At 38.1% G+C, this 14,145-nt stretch overlaps 1 protein-coding gene across 1 annotated transcript; it reads left to right on the top strand.

Moving 5' to 3' along the window:
* Window positions 1-10,091: 10,091 nt before the first annotated feature.
* On the top strand, window positions 10,092-11,252 carry LOC146503629 (olfactory receptor 2AT4-like). The gene has a single exon (XM_085184737.1). The coding sequence runs from the start codon at window positions 10,097-10,099 to the stop codon at window positions 10,943-10,945; it is 849 nt and encodes a 282-aa protein (XP_085040863.1). The 5' UTR covers window positions 10,092-10,096; the 3' UTR covers window positions 10,946-11,252.
* The last annotated feature ends 2,893 nt before the right edge of the window (window positions 11,253-14,145 follow it).

Raw genomic sequence — 14,145 nt, 5'->3', positions numbered from 1 at the left:
ATACTCAAATTATAAATACCAGACTATATGTAAATTAAAATACCAGCTGAATAACATTTATAACAAAAAGGCAGAATATGCCTTATTTAGGCTTAAAACCAAATTTTATGAAGGTGGCGAAAAGAGTGGTAGACTATTGGCAAGGCAACTGAAGCAGCAGGATAATTTAAATAATATATCTATGATTAAGAAAGACAGCCAAGTGGTAACCTCATCAAAAGAAATAAATTCAATTTTCAAATCATTTTATCAAGATTTGTATACCTCTGCCGGTGCAATTAATGAGGGGGAGGTGAAGACTTTTTTTTCAGGTCTACAATTACCTACTCTTTCTGAGGAACAGAAAACAAGATTGGATGAACCTATAACTGAAGAAGAGGTCAGGGCAGCGATCTCATCAATGAAAAATGGAAAATCGCCAGGCTTGGATGGCTTCCCGATTGAGTATTATAAGAAATATATTGATATTTTAGCTCCAGTCTTGCATAAAGTTTACCTTGAGGCACTAGAAATAGGTTCCTTACCGAGTACATTTAGTGAGGCACTAATCTCCCTCATTCCTAAAAAGGATAGGGATCTATCGGACCCATCAAATTACCGACCAGTAAGCCTTTTAGGCGTTGACTGCAAAATTTTGACGAAGGTTTTGGCCTTCCGCCTGGATCAAATATTACCAGATATCATCAATGGTGATCAGGTTGGTTTTATTAAGAATAGGTCCTCCGGTGATAACATTAGAAGACTTCTTCATCTCATGCACAAAAGCAAATCTAGTCTAGCTCCGGTTGCGGCCTTCTCGCTGGATGCTGAGAAGGCTTTTGATCGGGTAGAATGGGGCTTCCTTATGACAACCCTTGCAAGGTTTGGGTTTGGGCCTGGATTTTGTAATTGGGTCAAAACTGTATATGCAAGCCCAAGGGCAGCAGTTTTGACAAATGGATTGGTGTCAGAGTTTTTCCATCTCACTCGCGGGACCCGGCAGGGGTGTTCTTTGTCCCCGCTGCTTTTCACAATATTTCTGGAACCACTGGCCTTGGCTATTCGAGCTAACAGGGATGTCAAAGGTGTTCATGCAGGGGGTATCGAGCACAAGTTATTTCTATATGCTGACGACATCTTAGCAGTATTAACGGATCCCATACAGTCTCTACCAGCACTACTCACATGTGTTGAGTCATTTTCAAGGTTGTCAGGTTATAAGATAAACTGGTGCAAATCGGAAGGCATGCCACTATCAGCATCATGTCATTCTAGATGCATTACTCCATTCAATTTTAAGTATTTACCTTCAGGTATGAAGTATTTAGGAATATTATTAACACCCAAACTGGAGGATATTATGCTTTCAAATATGGAACCTCTCCTCCTAAAGATAAAAACAAATCTGGAGAAATGGGGTAAATTGAATCTTACACTATGGGGTAAAATTAATGTGATTAAAATGATGGTGGCCCCACAGTTCAATTATGTTTCCATGATGTTACCTGTAAGAATTCCTTTACACATATTTAGTCAATTTGAAAAGTTAATTAAAGATTTTTTGTGGAATAACAAGAAGCCAAGAGTGAATATAAAGAAAATGTGGGCCTCTAAAGACATTGGGGGAATGGCCCTCCCAAATGTGAAGTTGTATAATTTAGCTTTTGAAATGTCAAGACTGGCCAAGCACTGGACAGGTTTGGACTCTGAGCTGAGCTGGAGGAAGATCGAACAGGAACTAGTGAGCCCTTTTACACCCTTGGATGTTCTCTCACAGGGCTCGGCAATTAATGGACAAGACTTTCATAATAACCCAGTGCTCGGGTATTCTAAAGCTGTCTGGGTAGAGGTGCACAAGGTGTGTGGAGCATCTCATTTAAGACAACCTTATACCTCGCTATGGAACAACACCGCTGTACAGATTGGGCGAAAAACAGTGTTCTGGAAGGAATGGCTTGTCAAAGGCATACACAGGATAAGTGATCTTTACTCAGGGGGAGTGTTTATGTCATTTGCTGAAATAACCCAAAAATATGGTTTGATAAGAGAAAATAATTTTTGGAAATATTTACAAATAAGGGATTGTATTACCAAAGGAAAATTTACTCAAAGCTCAAATATGGTGGTGGAGTTTTTAGAATTGTCCAATACAGCACATAGAGCAGCTGTTTTCTACAAACTGTTTAACAATCCAAAAAAAGAGATATGTGAAAACTTGAGGATTATATGGCAGAGAGATTTGAGTTGCGCAATTTCTAAAGAAGAATGGTGTAGAATTTTGTCATTCTCTGATAAATATATAAGAGAGGCCAGGGGTAAATTTACTCAGTATAAATTAATACACAGATGGTACTTTACTCCATCCAAACTTTACAGAATGGGAATCAGTCCCAGTAATATATGCTGGAAATGTAGTTTAGATCCAGGGACATTTATGCATGCTATTTGGGAATGTGGGAAAGTTTATCCCTTTTGGCAAAAAGTATTGGACAAAATAGGAAGGTGGATTGGTTTGATAATACCCTTGTCACCAAGACTGTGCTTATTAGGGGATCAGTCGGTGTTACCTGGGGTTTCAAAGTATGACTTTGTGGTTATAAAGGTGGGGGTGATTGCAGCGGCTCGAGTTATTCTCAGTGTATGGAAGGAACCATCTCCTCCAGAATATAATAGGTGGAAGGAAAATATGCTGAAAATGGTGTCGTATGAAAAATTCTTGGCTAGGATTAATGATGATAGGGAGGGTTTTGACAAATCATGGGGACGTGTTTTTGGCTGAGATGGTTGGAATTTATTTGGTCAGGGAAGTTATCTTTAGTTAAATTTTATGCTTGCTGCGTTGTATGTTTGTTTAGGCACTCAGTAATGGAATAACTTAAGATTTTATGGTCCTTTTTTTGCGGGTATACCGATAGTAAGTATTGAAAATAGAACCAAAATGCAAAGGTGAATTAACCATGGGATTGGAAGCTGTCTTTTCTTTTTTCTTTTCTGTTGTTGTTTTGTTTGTTGTTTTGTTTATGTTTTCATGTGGTTAAATGTTAAAAACAAATAAAGACTTCAATTACAAAAAAAAAAAAAAAAATAAGATCTTTAAGATATTCACAAAAAAAAGTTCTATAAGATTTTGAAAATGGTTAACACATATGACTAAAATCTTGTGAACTGAGTGTGCTTTTTATTTGTTTAGAGAAATATTGAAATAGCCTTAACTGATGTCAGTGCAAGTTTTCTGAACGTTTTGTCACAAAATGGTTGAAACACTAACCATTCGCTTTGACTGGCACAGAAGTCCACCACCACACACAAGATATTTGCACCTTAACTATTCAATTCAATTTGTAAAAAAATGTAAAACAAAAGTTTTTGTTTTTGTTTTTTTATTTAGTGAAACTGTGTTTGTGAGTAACAGAATGTGATTTCCTGCTATGCTGTAAATAATCATAATTTAATCAATAAAAACAAAAAATCAACTTTTTTGGGCCAAATTCGGCCCACAGCCTAATTACATTTGGCCCACGAAGTCATACCAATTTACGATTAGAGCTGGCCTACTGGTATTATACAGCTAATATATATATTGTTTAGTATTAAGCTTTGCTTGTTCCATATTCAGTTTTTCAGCAAAATGTGTTTGAGTCCATAAGAAAAGATTCATTCTTATATCTGGAGGAAGATTTTTTTTTTTCAATAAATATTAATGTTAGCCCACGACTTTGTTCCAGTTTTGAATTTTGGCCCACTTTGTATTTGAGTTTGACACCCCTGCTCTAGTGTGAACCCTCAAAGCGGCCCGCATGCGTAAAAGAAGACGTCACACACAACGCACTCTGTTTAGACCCAGACCAAACAATATTGTTTGACTGGTGGCCTTTAATATTAAGACTTCGGACTTTACGTTTTGCTTTAAGTTATTTTGTTATTTACATAATAATATAAATAACCTAATAATTATCCTTATTGCTGTTTTAGAGAGGAGCGGTGCTTCAAAGGATAGTTGCAGATTTCTGTGAGAATCTGCAGATTATACAGTACAAATAAAATGTTCACGTTTCTCCAACGTTGTCTTCCCAACAGTTTCACTAACATCTACACTGGATGGCCAGGAAGCCTTTGCGATGTATTCTCGGGCGCTTCTCCGGAGCTGATAATTGGCGTCTGTCTTTTGTCAGTGACGTAAAAGATGCAATGCAACCTGATCATTCAAACAACAGTCGCTTTCTAAAACATCGGATATGTATCGGATTCAGTACCACATACGAAAGTGACCCAGATCGGATTTGAAAATATCAGATTTGTGCCGTTCACACTGTCATACCATGATCAGATACGGGTCGCATGGGGTCAAAAAAATCAGATTTGATACGCTTTCGCCTGCAGTGTGAACGTAGCCTAAGAGCCATTTCGTTCACAACCGACAAATCACTATTCTTAAGGCCCTTTCTGTCATGCGCTAGCCATGTGAAATAGGCAGGAGAGGACCCAAACACAGACTCACAGAGGTGAATATAAATTCAAAAGGCAGCTTAATTGCTGAACATCAGGAAATATAAAACGAACTAAACTTGGAATGTACATGAAACTAACCGGGCAGTTAGTGATGGCAAATTCGATTCTTTTTACTGAATCGAGTTTTAATGAGTCACTCACCAGAGTGAATCCGGCTGTTTGAGTCATTGAGTCAGTTGACCAGAGAGTGCAAAGATGTACATTTTCACCCAAACTTAATTTGTTTCTCTTGTCATGTATATCTTACTGTTAAGATGAGTGATGGTAAAAGAAAACAACTATTTTATAGAGCAAAAAAAAAATTCTAAAGGGAACATTTATTTATTTTTATTTCATTTTATTAGTATTTTCCTTAAATGTGCCAAATATATATTTTCTCATCTAAATGTCCAGAGCTGTGAGCCAGGGGGCGGTAATGCGCCTTGACATTGGTTGCCAACCAAGAAGAAGAAGCTGTGAGCCAGGAGGGAGGGGCTAAGTCAGTCCTGAGCAGTGTTGGTCAAGTTACTTGAAAAAAGTAATCAGTAACTAATTACTGATTACTTCCCCAAAAAAGTAATCCCGCTACTTTACTGATTACTTATTTTCAAAAGTAACTAATTATGTAGTTACTTAGTTACTTTTTAAAAACAAGATTTACAACCCAAATAGGTAATAAAGCAATAGATCTTTCAGCCCAATTCTATTTTTTCTGCATAATCCATCATAGAAAATGTAATCAAATGGAAAAGTCTCTTTTTAAAACTTGTTTTATTAGTTTTAATCTTTAAACTTTATGCATCAAGCAAAAATTAAATGATATGCAACATTCTCTGACTGGAAGAAATTTGTTTATCATTTAAGCCTATTTTCTGCACATTCCAGCGCATAAAACAATTTTTTGTGTTTACTCTCAGTCTTTCAAATAAATGCAAGTGAAACATAGCAGAAAATAAATAAAATCAAAGACTCGGCGGTCCCGTTGCTCTATTTTCACCTGTATAGCAGGCGGATGTTTGCCCTGGTGCAGATGTGCTGCAGCAGTCAGTGGAAGAATCCGCAAGTTTGTCTGTGAATTTCCCATTCCATGGTAGCACATTCGGTCCTTGCTCGGAAGTTAAGGGGTTTTTTCGCTGTAAAACAACATTTTCTTCCCACGCAGTGAACAGCGGACGCTAATGTTTTTGTCACTTTTTATGGAATCAAACTCAAAGTAAGGTCAGTACTTCCACACTTTAAACGTTGCACGGTCATACTCTCTCCCGCATTTGATATATTATCCAGGGCTCTAGACTAACTTTTTGCCATGGGCGTACCGGTACGCCTAACTTTAAAAGGTTAGGCGTACCGGCACAAAAGTTAGGCGCACACAAATTTTATAATAATTTATATAATATAATGTGTTTTTCTGGATACACTGTGCTTTTTCAGCATTCAAAGATTGATGACACCGTGTCAGAGCACTGGCTATGAATTTCAGAAGGATCAGGCCTTAACTTAACAAAAAAGTTAGCAATAGTTCTTTTCCTATTACAGCTACATCCACTTCTGTCGTGCCTAGGCTGCTCACTAGGGCTGGGTATCATCACTGATTTCTATAATCCATTCGATTCCGGTTTTCTCGAGTCCCGGTTCGATTCAACTTAGCCTCAGACAGTCAGAAATATTATAATTCTGATCATTTATCAGTACTGACTTCATCAGAATTGTGAACATAACAGCAGATGCCTTTGTGTGAAAGTAACTGAGAATAAAACACAGAAAAACATGAAGGAGATTTTCCTGGTCTGGCTTTTTATAGTAGATAACCTTAAAAATATTCTACAATGTTCTGCATATAAAGTTTAAATTTCTTCAGTATTGAACAACAGAAAAAATTGGCTTTCTTGTCTGAGGTCATTTAAGTGAAAAAAAGAAAAGAAAAAGACAGCAGCCAACAGCGCTGTAAACAACGGTAGACTGGTGGGTAATAAACAAATGAATAATACAGAAAACAGAGATTGGAGACGGGAAACTGTTCTTGAAGTACAGAGAGAGATAGAGAGAGAGCTAGCTGTGCATGAAGTGTGATTTTAATAGTCGTGGAAGCAAAACAGCAAAATTCATGACGACATTGATCAAATGTGAAGCGCAGTTTGCTGCTTCTTTTGCTGCTTCTTTTGCTGCTGGCTCGGTGAATTTTGGTTGGAGAGAGACAAAACCTGCAGTTCAGAATCAGCTCAAAAAGACGTAATCACAGCGCGGGCCGGACGCATCAGAATCGCTAAGCTCCGACAGTGTGTCCGTCTACGGGCCGTCGGGTGAGAAAGCCGAGAAAGACAAAGTTGATTCTGATGCGTTGGGTCCGTTCTGTGTTTACGTCTCTGTGTGGAATCCGTGTACCTGCTCTCATTTGCTGTTTGGTTGTTGTTGAAATGGTTTTGTGAGGTTTAATCTGAGAATCTGGCGTTTCTGGCAAAACACAGTTATATTTAAAAGTCAATTCAGGATTTAATGGATTGATATCGCTTTATTCAAGCTACTCACCTCACACTTCCACCTACGCTTTCAACTGGACCACGGCCGATCAGAGAGGTCCCGCCCCTTACTATCTCTGATTGGTTTAGTCCACGATAGGGGCATAATGTGTGTCTGTTGTTGACCACAGGGAAGGTTGCAGATTTATTTATTTATTTTTGCTACCCAAACAGTTGGTCGCACAAGTGCAACCAAATATTTTTGGTTAGTCAAAAATAAAAAATATTTTTGTTTTTTTTTAGTCACACCACGAAAAATTTGGTCGCATTTGCGACCAAATTGGTCGCACTCTAGAGCCCTGTTATCCATTGTTGATCTACACACAGCTGTTGCCACGAATGTCACACTCCCTTACGTCATTGTCATGAGACACTCTCGCAAAAAAATCACGGTTTTAGTAACGCAGTAACGCAGAGTGCTTACGGTAAAGTAACGGTAAGCTAATTACCGTTTTTGCAATGGTGACCCCTTACTTTACTCATTACTTGAAAAACGTAATCGGATTACAGTAACACGTTACAAGTAACGCGTTACTGCCCATCTCTGTTCATTACTGGACCTAGGTGCTGATTATAATTCACTCAAAAGGGGTGAGTATGACACATCTTTCCTATCAGCCCTTTGTAAACAAAGAAGTCATTAACCTAATGAGCAAACTTAAGAAGTAACACAGTGAAAGTTGTGTCTTGTTTTCTAAGAAAATTTAGTTGGACAAAAGATTAACTCTATCTATTTGTAAAGATGTATATTTTTATCTATATTTTAACTTAAATGATTTTTTAAATTTAATTAGATGAAAATACTAACATTATTTCTAAAAAATATATATAATCTATAATAATATAATAATATAATCTACAGGAACTTTGTGCTTAAAAATTGCTCCAAAAATTGTTCTTTTCTTCATAAAGTCTGTCTATATTATAATATAATATTGGAATACACTAAATGGTTGTTTGTTTTTATTTACTTTTTTCATTTGTTTGTTGTTGGGGTTCTTTTTTTTACATACGTGTTCTAGCATTTGAAGCATCAGAGGTAAAAGCAGAATTAGTAGAATTAGTGGAATTTAAAACTGATGATTTCCAATCTATCCTCATCTATCATTGGTTTTGGAGGGTGGGGGTGACATATACAGTGGGGCAAAAAAGTATTTAGTCAGCCACCGATTGTGCAAGTTCCCCCACTTAAAATGATGACAGAGGTCAGTAATTTGCACCAGAGGTACACTTCAACTGTGAGAGACAGAATGTGAAAAACAAATCCATGAATTCACATGGTAGGATTTGTAAAGAATTTATTCGTAAATCAGGGTGGAAAATAAGTATTTGGTCACCTCAAACAAGGAAAATCCCTGGCTCTCACAGACCTGTAACGTCTTCTGTAAGAAGCTTTTCTGTCCCCCACTCGTTACCTGTATGAATGGCACCTGTTTGACCTCGTCATCTCTATAAAAGACACCTGTCCACAGCCTCAACCAGTCAGACTCCAAACTCCGCCATGGCCAAGACCAAAGAGCTTTCGAAGGACACCAGGAAAAGAATTGTAGACCTGCACCAGACTGGGAAGAGTGAATCTACAACAGGCAAGCAGCTTGGTGTGAAAAAATCAACTGTGGGAGCAATCATCAGAAAATGGAAGACATACAAGACCACTGATAATCTCCCTCGATCTGGGGCTCCATGCAAGATCTCATCCCGTGGGGTCAAAATGATCATGAGAACGGTGAGCAAAGATTCCAGAACCACACGGGGGGACCTGGTGAATGACCTGCAGAGAGCTGGGACCAAAGTAACAAAGGTCACCATCAGTAACACACTACAACGGCAGGGAATCAGATCCCGCAGTGCTAGACGTGTTCCGCTGCTGAAGCCAGTGCATGTCCAGGCCTGTCTGAAGTTTGCCAGAGAGCACATGGATGATACAGCAGAGGATTGGGAGAATGTCATATGGTCAGATGAAACCAAAGTAGAACTTTTTGGTATAAACTCAACTCGTCGTGTTTGGAGGAAGAAGAATACTGAGTTGCATCCCAAGAACACCATACCTACTGTGAAGCATGGGGGTGGAAACATCATGCTATGGGGCTGTTTTTCTGCCAAGGGGACAGGACGACTGATCCGTGTTAAGAACAGAATGAATGGGGCCAAGTATCGTGAGATTTTGAGCCAAAACCTCCTTCCATCAGTGAGAACTTTGAAGATGAAACGAGGCTGGGTCTTCCAACATGACAATGATCCAAAACACACCGCCCGGGCAACAAAGGAGTGGCTCCGTAAGAAGCATTTGAAAGTCCTGGAGTGGCCTAGCCAGTCTCCAGACCTCAACCCCATAGAAAATCTGTGGCGGGAGTTGAAAGTCCGTGTTGCTCGGCGACAGCCCCAAAACATCACTGCTCTTGAGAAGATCTGCATGGAGGAATGGGCCAAAATACCAGCTACTGTGTGTGCAAACCTGGTAAAGACCTATAGTAAACGTTTGACCTCTGTTATTGCCAACAAAGGTTATGTTACAAAGTATTGAGTTGTATTTTTGTTATTGACCAAATACTTATTTTCCACCCTGATTTACGAATAAATTCTTTACAAATCCTACCATGTGAATTCATGGATTTTTTTTTCACATTCTGTCTCTCACAGTTGAAGTGTACCTCTGGTGCAAATTACTGACCTCTGTCATCATTTTAAGTGGGGGAACTTGCACAATCGGTGGCTGACTAAATACTTTTTTGCCCCACTGTACATCATGTAATCTGCAGTCTCTGGTGATATGTAAACACAGAGACTTGATATCCATCGTGATTGGATGAGGGAGCTGCCAAGTTAAGACTTCCTGTTGTTGTGAGACTTAAAATGTGAAAGCAGTGTTGTGTAGTTAACCCAAACTGGTTTGGGTTTAGAAGGCTTATAACAGTTTTGTTTTGTTTTTTACAACTGTTTATCACTGTTAACGATTTTCAGCATATTTTTACTTCTTCAATTACATCTTGAAACCTTTTGTAATTTAATTATATTTCTTAAATATGTCTTTACAGAATGCTTCAATCAAACTAACTTATTTTATTATAGGTGGGTTTGACACAGTCAAAAGGCCCATAGCAGTTGGTGTGGTTATGCTGATAATTTATTTATTAGCTGTTTTGGCAAGTTTGGTCAATATCATCTTCATTGTTTCTGACAAGCAGTTACACAAACCAATGTATCTTCTGATTTGCAATCTTGCTGTTGTTGACATACTTTATACCTCTAGTTCCACTCCAACAATGATCGGGGTTCTACTTGCTGGTGTTAATACCATATCATATGTGGAGTGTATAATTCAAATGTATGTTTACCAGGTGGGCGCAATAATGGAGATGTTTTCTTTAACAATTATGGCATTTGATCGGTTAATTGCTATAATTTGTCCTCTTCAGTATCCTAGTTATTTAACAAATATACGTACACTAGTATTTACATACATTGTGTGGATTGTTGCCTGTAGTTTTGCACTTTTTCCACCTGTAACAGTTGCACCGCTCCCTCACTGCTTTTTGAGGCTTAGGTACACTTTCTGTGACTATGCTGCAGTTATGCGAACCACTTGTGTTAACCCAGAGAAATATTTCAACCAAGTTGCTATTCTATCATTTTTTCTGTCATTTTTCACATTCACTTTCATTTGTCTTTCATATTGTGTGATCTTATTTTTTGTGAAAATATTATCAAATAATGACAAAAAGAAAATGGGAAGCACTCTTGTGAGTCACCTGATTTGTGTATCATGTTTATACTGTCCCCAGTTAGTCATTGTTTTCTTGACCAGGTTTGGTGTGGTATTAACTCTTGAAGAACGCCAAGGTTTATTGATTGGCACCATCCTCGGTCCATCTCTTGTAAATCCTTTTTTGTATTGTCTCAGGACAAAGGAAATTAAAAATAAGATGTTTAAGATATTCAGGAAGATTAACACAGCTGGTTAGAGTCTTGTGAACTGTGAATACACTTACTTGTAAAATAATGGGCAGAAATACCTTACAATATAAAGTGCCTTGAGGCGACTGTTGTTGTGATTTGGCGATGTATAAATAAAATTAATTTGAATTGAACTATTAAAATATTCATATAAGCTCTTTCTAAATCTTGTTTGGTGATTTGTAAACTTTTGAACCCTATTTACGTGAGAAGTCACATTTAATGCAAAAATGTTGAAGATAACTTTTGTACACAATTAAATTCTGAAACACAAAATGTTCCATACTTACATAAAAGTATTAAAAGTAAAAGTACAAAAACACTGGGTCACTGACCCAGGACTGTGACAGAATGTCTTTATTGTTACTATACAGTTGTACAATGAGATACAGAGCATCTCCTACTCAGTGCAAACATGCAGGGGGGCACAGTTCTGCAGCACTATATACATATGAACAGTGTTAACAGAGAAAAATATATAAAATGTACAAATATACAAAGCACTTTTTAAAAGTAATATGTAATAAATAGTGTGATATATATACAGTTGGGTTATTGCACATAGAATTTGGTATTGCACAGTGATGGTTCATAGAGGAAATGGGAAAAATTGGGGGTGGGGGGGTGGGGGGTGTTATCGATGCATGTGTGAGTTCAGGGTGGTTACGGCCTTTAGGAAGAAACTGTTTTTGAGTCTGTGGGCTTTTTTGCTGATGCACCTGTAATGCTTCTGTTACGGGTCCCAGATGTGAAAACCACAATAACAAAAAGAATACAAATCTGTAAAAATAAAGGTAGAGTCTCAGAGAAAGAATCACAGGAGCACTCGTATCTTTTCCCGAATTGCGTCTCTTATTTAAGATCAACAAATATAATTTACATCCAGTGCTTTCACTTGTCAGATATGCTCAATAACTGTAAAAGGTAAATAAAAGGCATTTGGCAAATATATGTATCTACAGTCATTACATTTCTCCAGTTTACACTGTTAATTACACTATTCCTTCACTCATTTACATCAGCAGTGCAGATACCATACAATGCTTTAAACATCTTATTGCTCTTTTTCACATATAGGGCAAACTCAAAATAGCTTATCCACAAATCTGATATAAGTGCATAAATCTTACTAGATCAGACAAAACACACCTAAATGTATTACTTTGCAATGTAACAACATAAATGTACATTCATTCTTAGCTTATTCTTAACATTTCCACATCACTTGAACCATAAAGTGTATATGAGATATTTTAAACTCGAATAATCTGATATCATTGCCTTTAGAAAACATGGACAACGCGACAGCTCCCCAAAAATGAAGCCAAAACGTCTCTATCGCCCCCTGGTGTCTGGCTGCAGTATAGGTCATAAACCCCGCCTCCTCCATGTTAGCGGATGGGACTGGGGTCAGACTAAAATAAATTAATTCTCCTTAGATATTTTTTTTTACCAAAGATTCTTTCTTTTGTTTTCATCACGCTGATTGATGACCAAGGGGTCTCCTTTCCCATAAGTTTGATTCTAATTCCTACCGCGGTGATGTTAAATTGGGGTGAAACGTCATCATAGCGGCTTTGACTGACAGCTGCAGTCACGGAGAAACTTGCGTATCTCTGTTCGCGAATAGCAGATAGAGCGTAGGCTCTGAGAGGACGCCCAGCGTTTACGCTACGAAAACACGACCGAGTGTTTTAACCTGACAGCCTGAGGTGTTCTTCAGTAAACTGGACTACCCGACTGAAGGACCCGAGGCCCTGCTGCACTTTTTCGGTAAGTTAAACGTGTTTGTAAGCTAATCCGTAACTACCGTCCTTACCTAGCTCCTGAGACCTAGCTAGCTAAAATGAGCACTCGGCTGTCAGGGTTTGTTTAGCCGTGCAGGTGAATGAATTTACTAAAGAAATCAAGAGAAACGCCCCGGGCTGCTCAGTCACTGATTACTGTTACTGTACTTTTATTACAAGTATTATACTGTAAAAACAACAGGCTGCACCCTGCTTCAGCTCCTGTGCAGAGCTGAATATTAAATATGTGCAAACAACAGCAGGTTTTCAGTCTCTTGCCACATCTGTAAAGACAGTGTTACGGATTCAAATATTGAGGAGGGATACAGGAGGAAAACCCAAATAACCACACTGGTCCGACCGGGTCAAGTCAAACGATGATTTAATGAACACACGCGTGGGAGATGGACACCATACAGCAGACAGCATCAGATCTCATTACAAACTCCACACACTCATTGTTTTATGAAAATCAGGGTATTAGAACGCCCCCTCATGCGTACAGGTGGTACAATACAGTCAATATTGACAACTTTAGACACAGCAAGAAAAACATTCTCATCGTCTCGAGGACAGACACTGGCTCCCACGCCTCTCCTTAGAGCGAACTGTCCCCTACGGAGACACAACATTACAGCTGCAAGGTTTTGCAAATTTATCAAGTTGACCTGTATATAATACGCTGAATCAGGGATACAATATTAAATGCATGTTGGTTTAATGAACTACCACTACTTAAAACTTAATAAAAGATATAACTGAATAAAAATCACAAAGAATCACATAATATCAGTGTTATGTAAGCGCGTGCAACCTCCTGGGCCCAAAGTCATCCCACACCATGGATCAGCCAGTCATAACGCTGACTGAAGTTTTTGACCTTTATTAACTCGGGCACAACTCTATAATGAGCAACAACCTGCCATATGTATAAGGTGATCATGTTTACACCTGCAAAAAGAGATCATATAATTATTCTGACACCTGTAAATAAAAGATTAACACCAGGTTATAACAATCACTGTAATACAAATGTTAAATGTAATGTCAATAGCTTCAATCAATGTTTAATGCAAAGCTTATTAAATGATTCTGATATTATGATGATGCTACTGCTAAAAATGAAGTAAAACACCCCTTTTTACCCGACAATTGTAACAATTTTTTTAAACGCTTGTACTTCAGTAACTCCTCATTAATCAGGAACTATGGATTAAAGTACTGTAGTGTACTGTGATACTGAAAAAAATGTAAGAGAAGAGCTTCAGATCCTGAGTGTGTGAGGACAGAAGAATCAGCTTTATTTCAATATTGAGGGATAAAATTTATATCTGAGTTTGATGGTTCTGTTGTCTTTGTGATTACAGGAGCTGCCCTCAGATTCAGACCTCAGCACCATCGAGTGACAGCAGACAGATCAT

The sequence above is a fragment of the Neolamprologus multifasciatus genome, chromosome 14 (genome assembly GCF_963576455.1).
Source record: "Neolamprologus multifasciatus chromosome 14, fNeoMul1.2, whole genome shotgun sequence".
NCBI classification, from domain to species: domain Eukaryota; kingdom Metazoa; phylum Chordata; class Actinopteri; order Cichliformes; family Cichlidae; genus Neolamprologus; species Neolamprologus multifasciatus.
The sequence above is the reverse complement of the archived record's forward strand: the minus strand, read 5'-3'. Positions and strand labels throughout refer to the sequence as shown.

Excerpts from the sequence above, each read along its gene's own strand:
- LOC146503629 (XM_085184737.1), top strand. The coding sequence starts at position 10,097 with ATGCTGATAATTTATTTATTAGCTGTTTTGGCAAGTTTGGTCAATATC.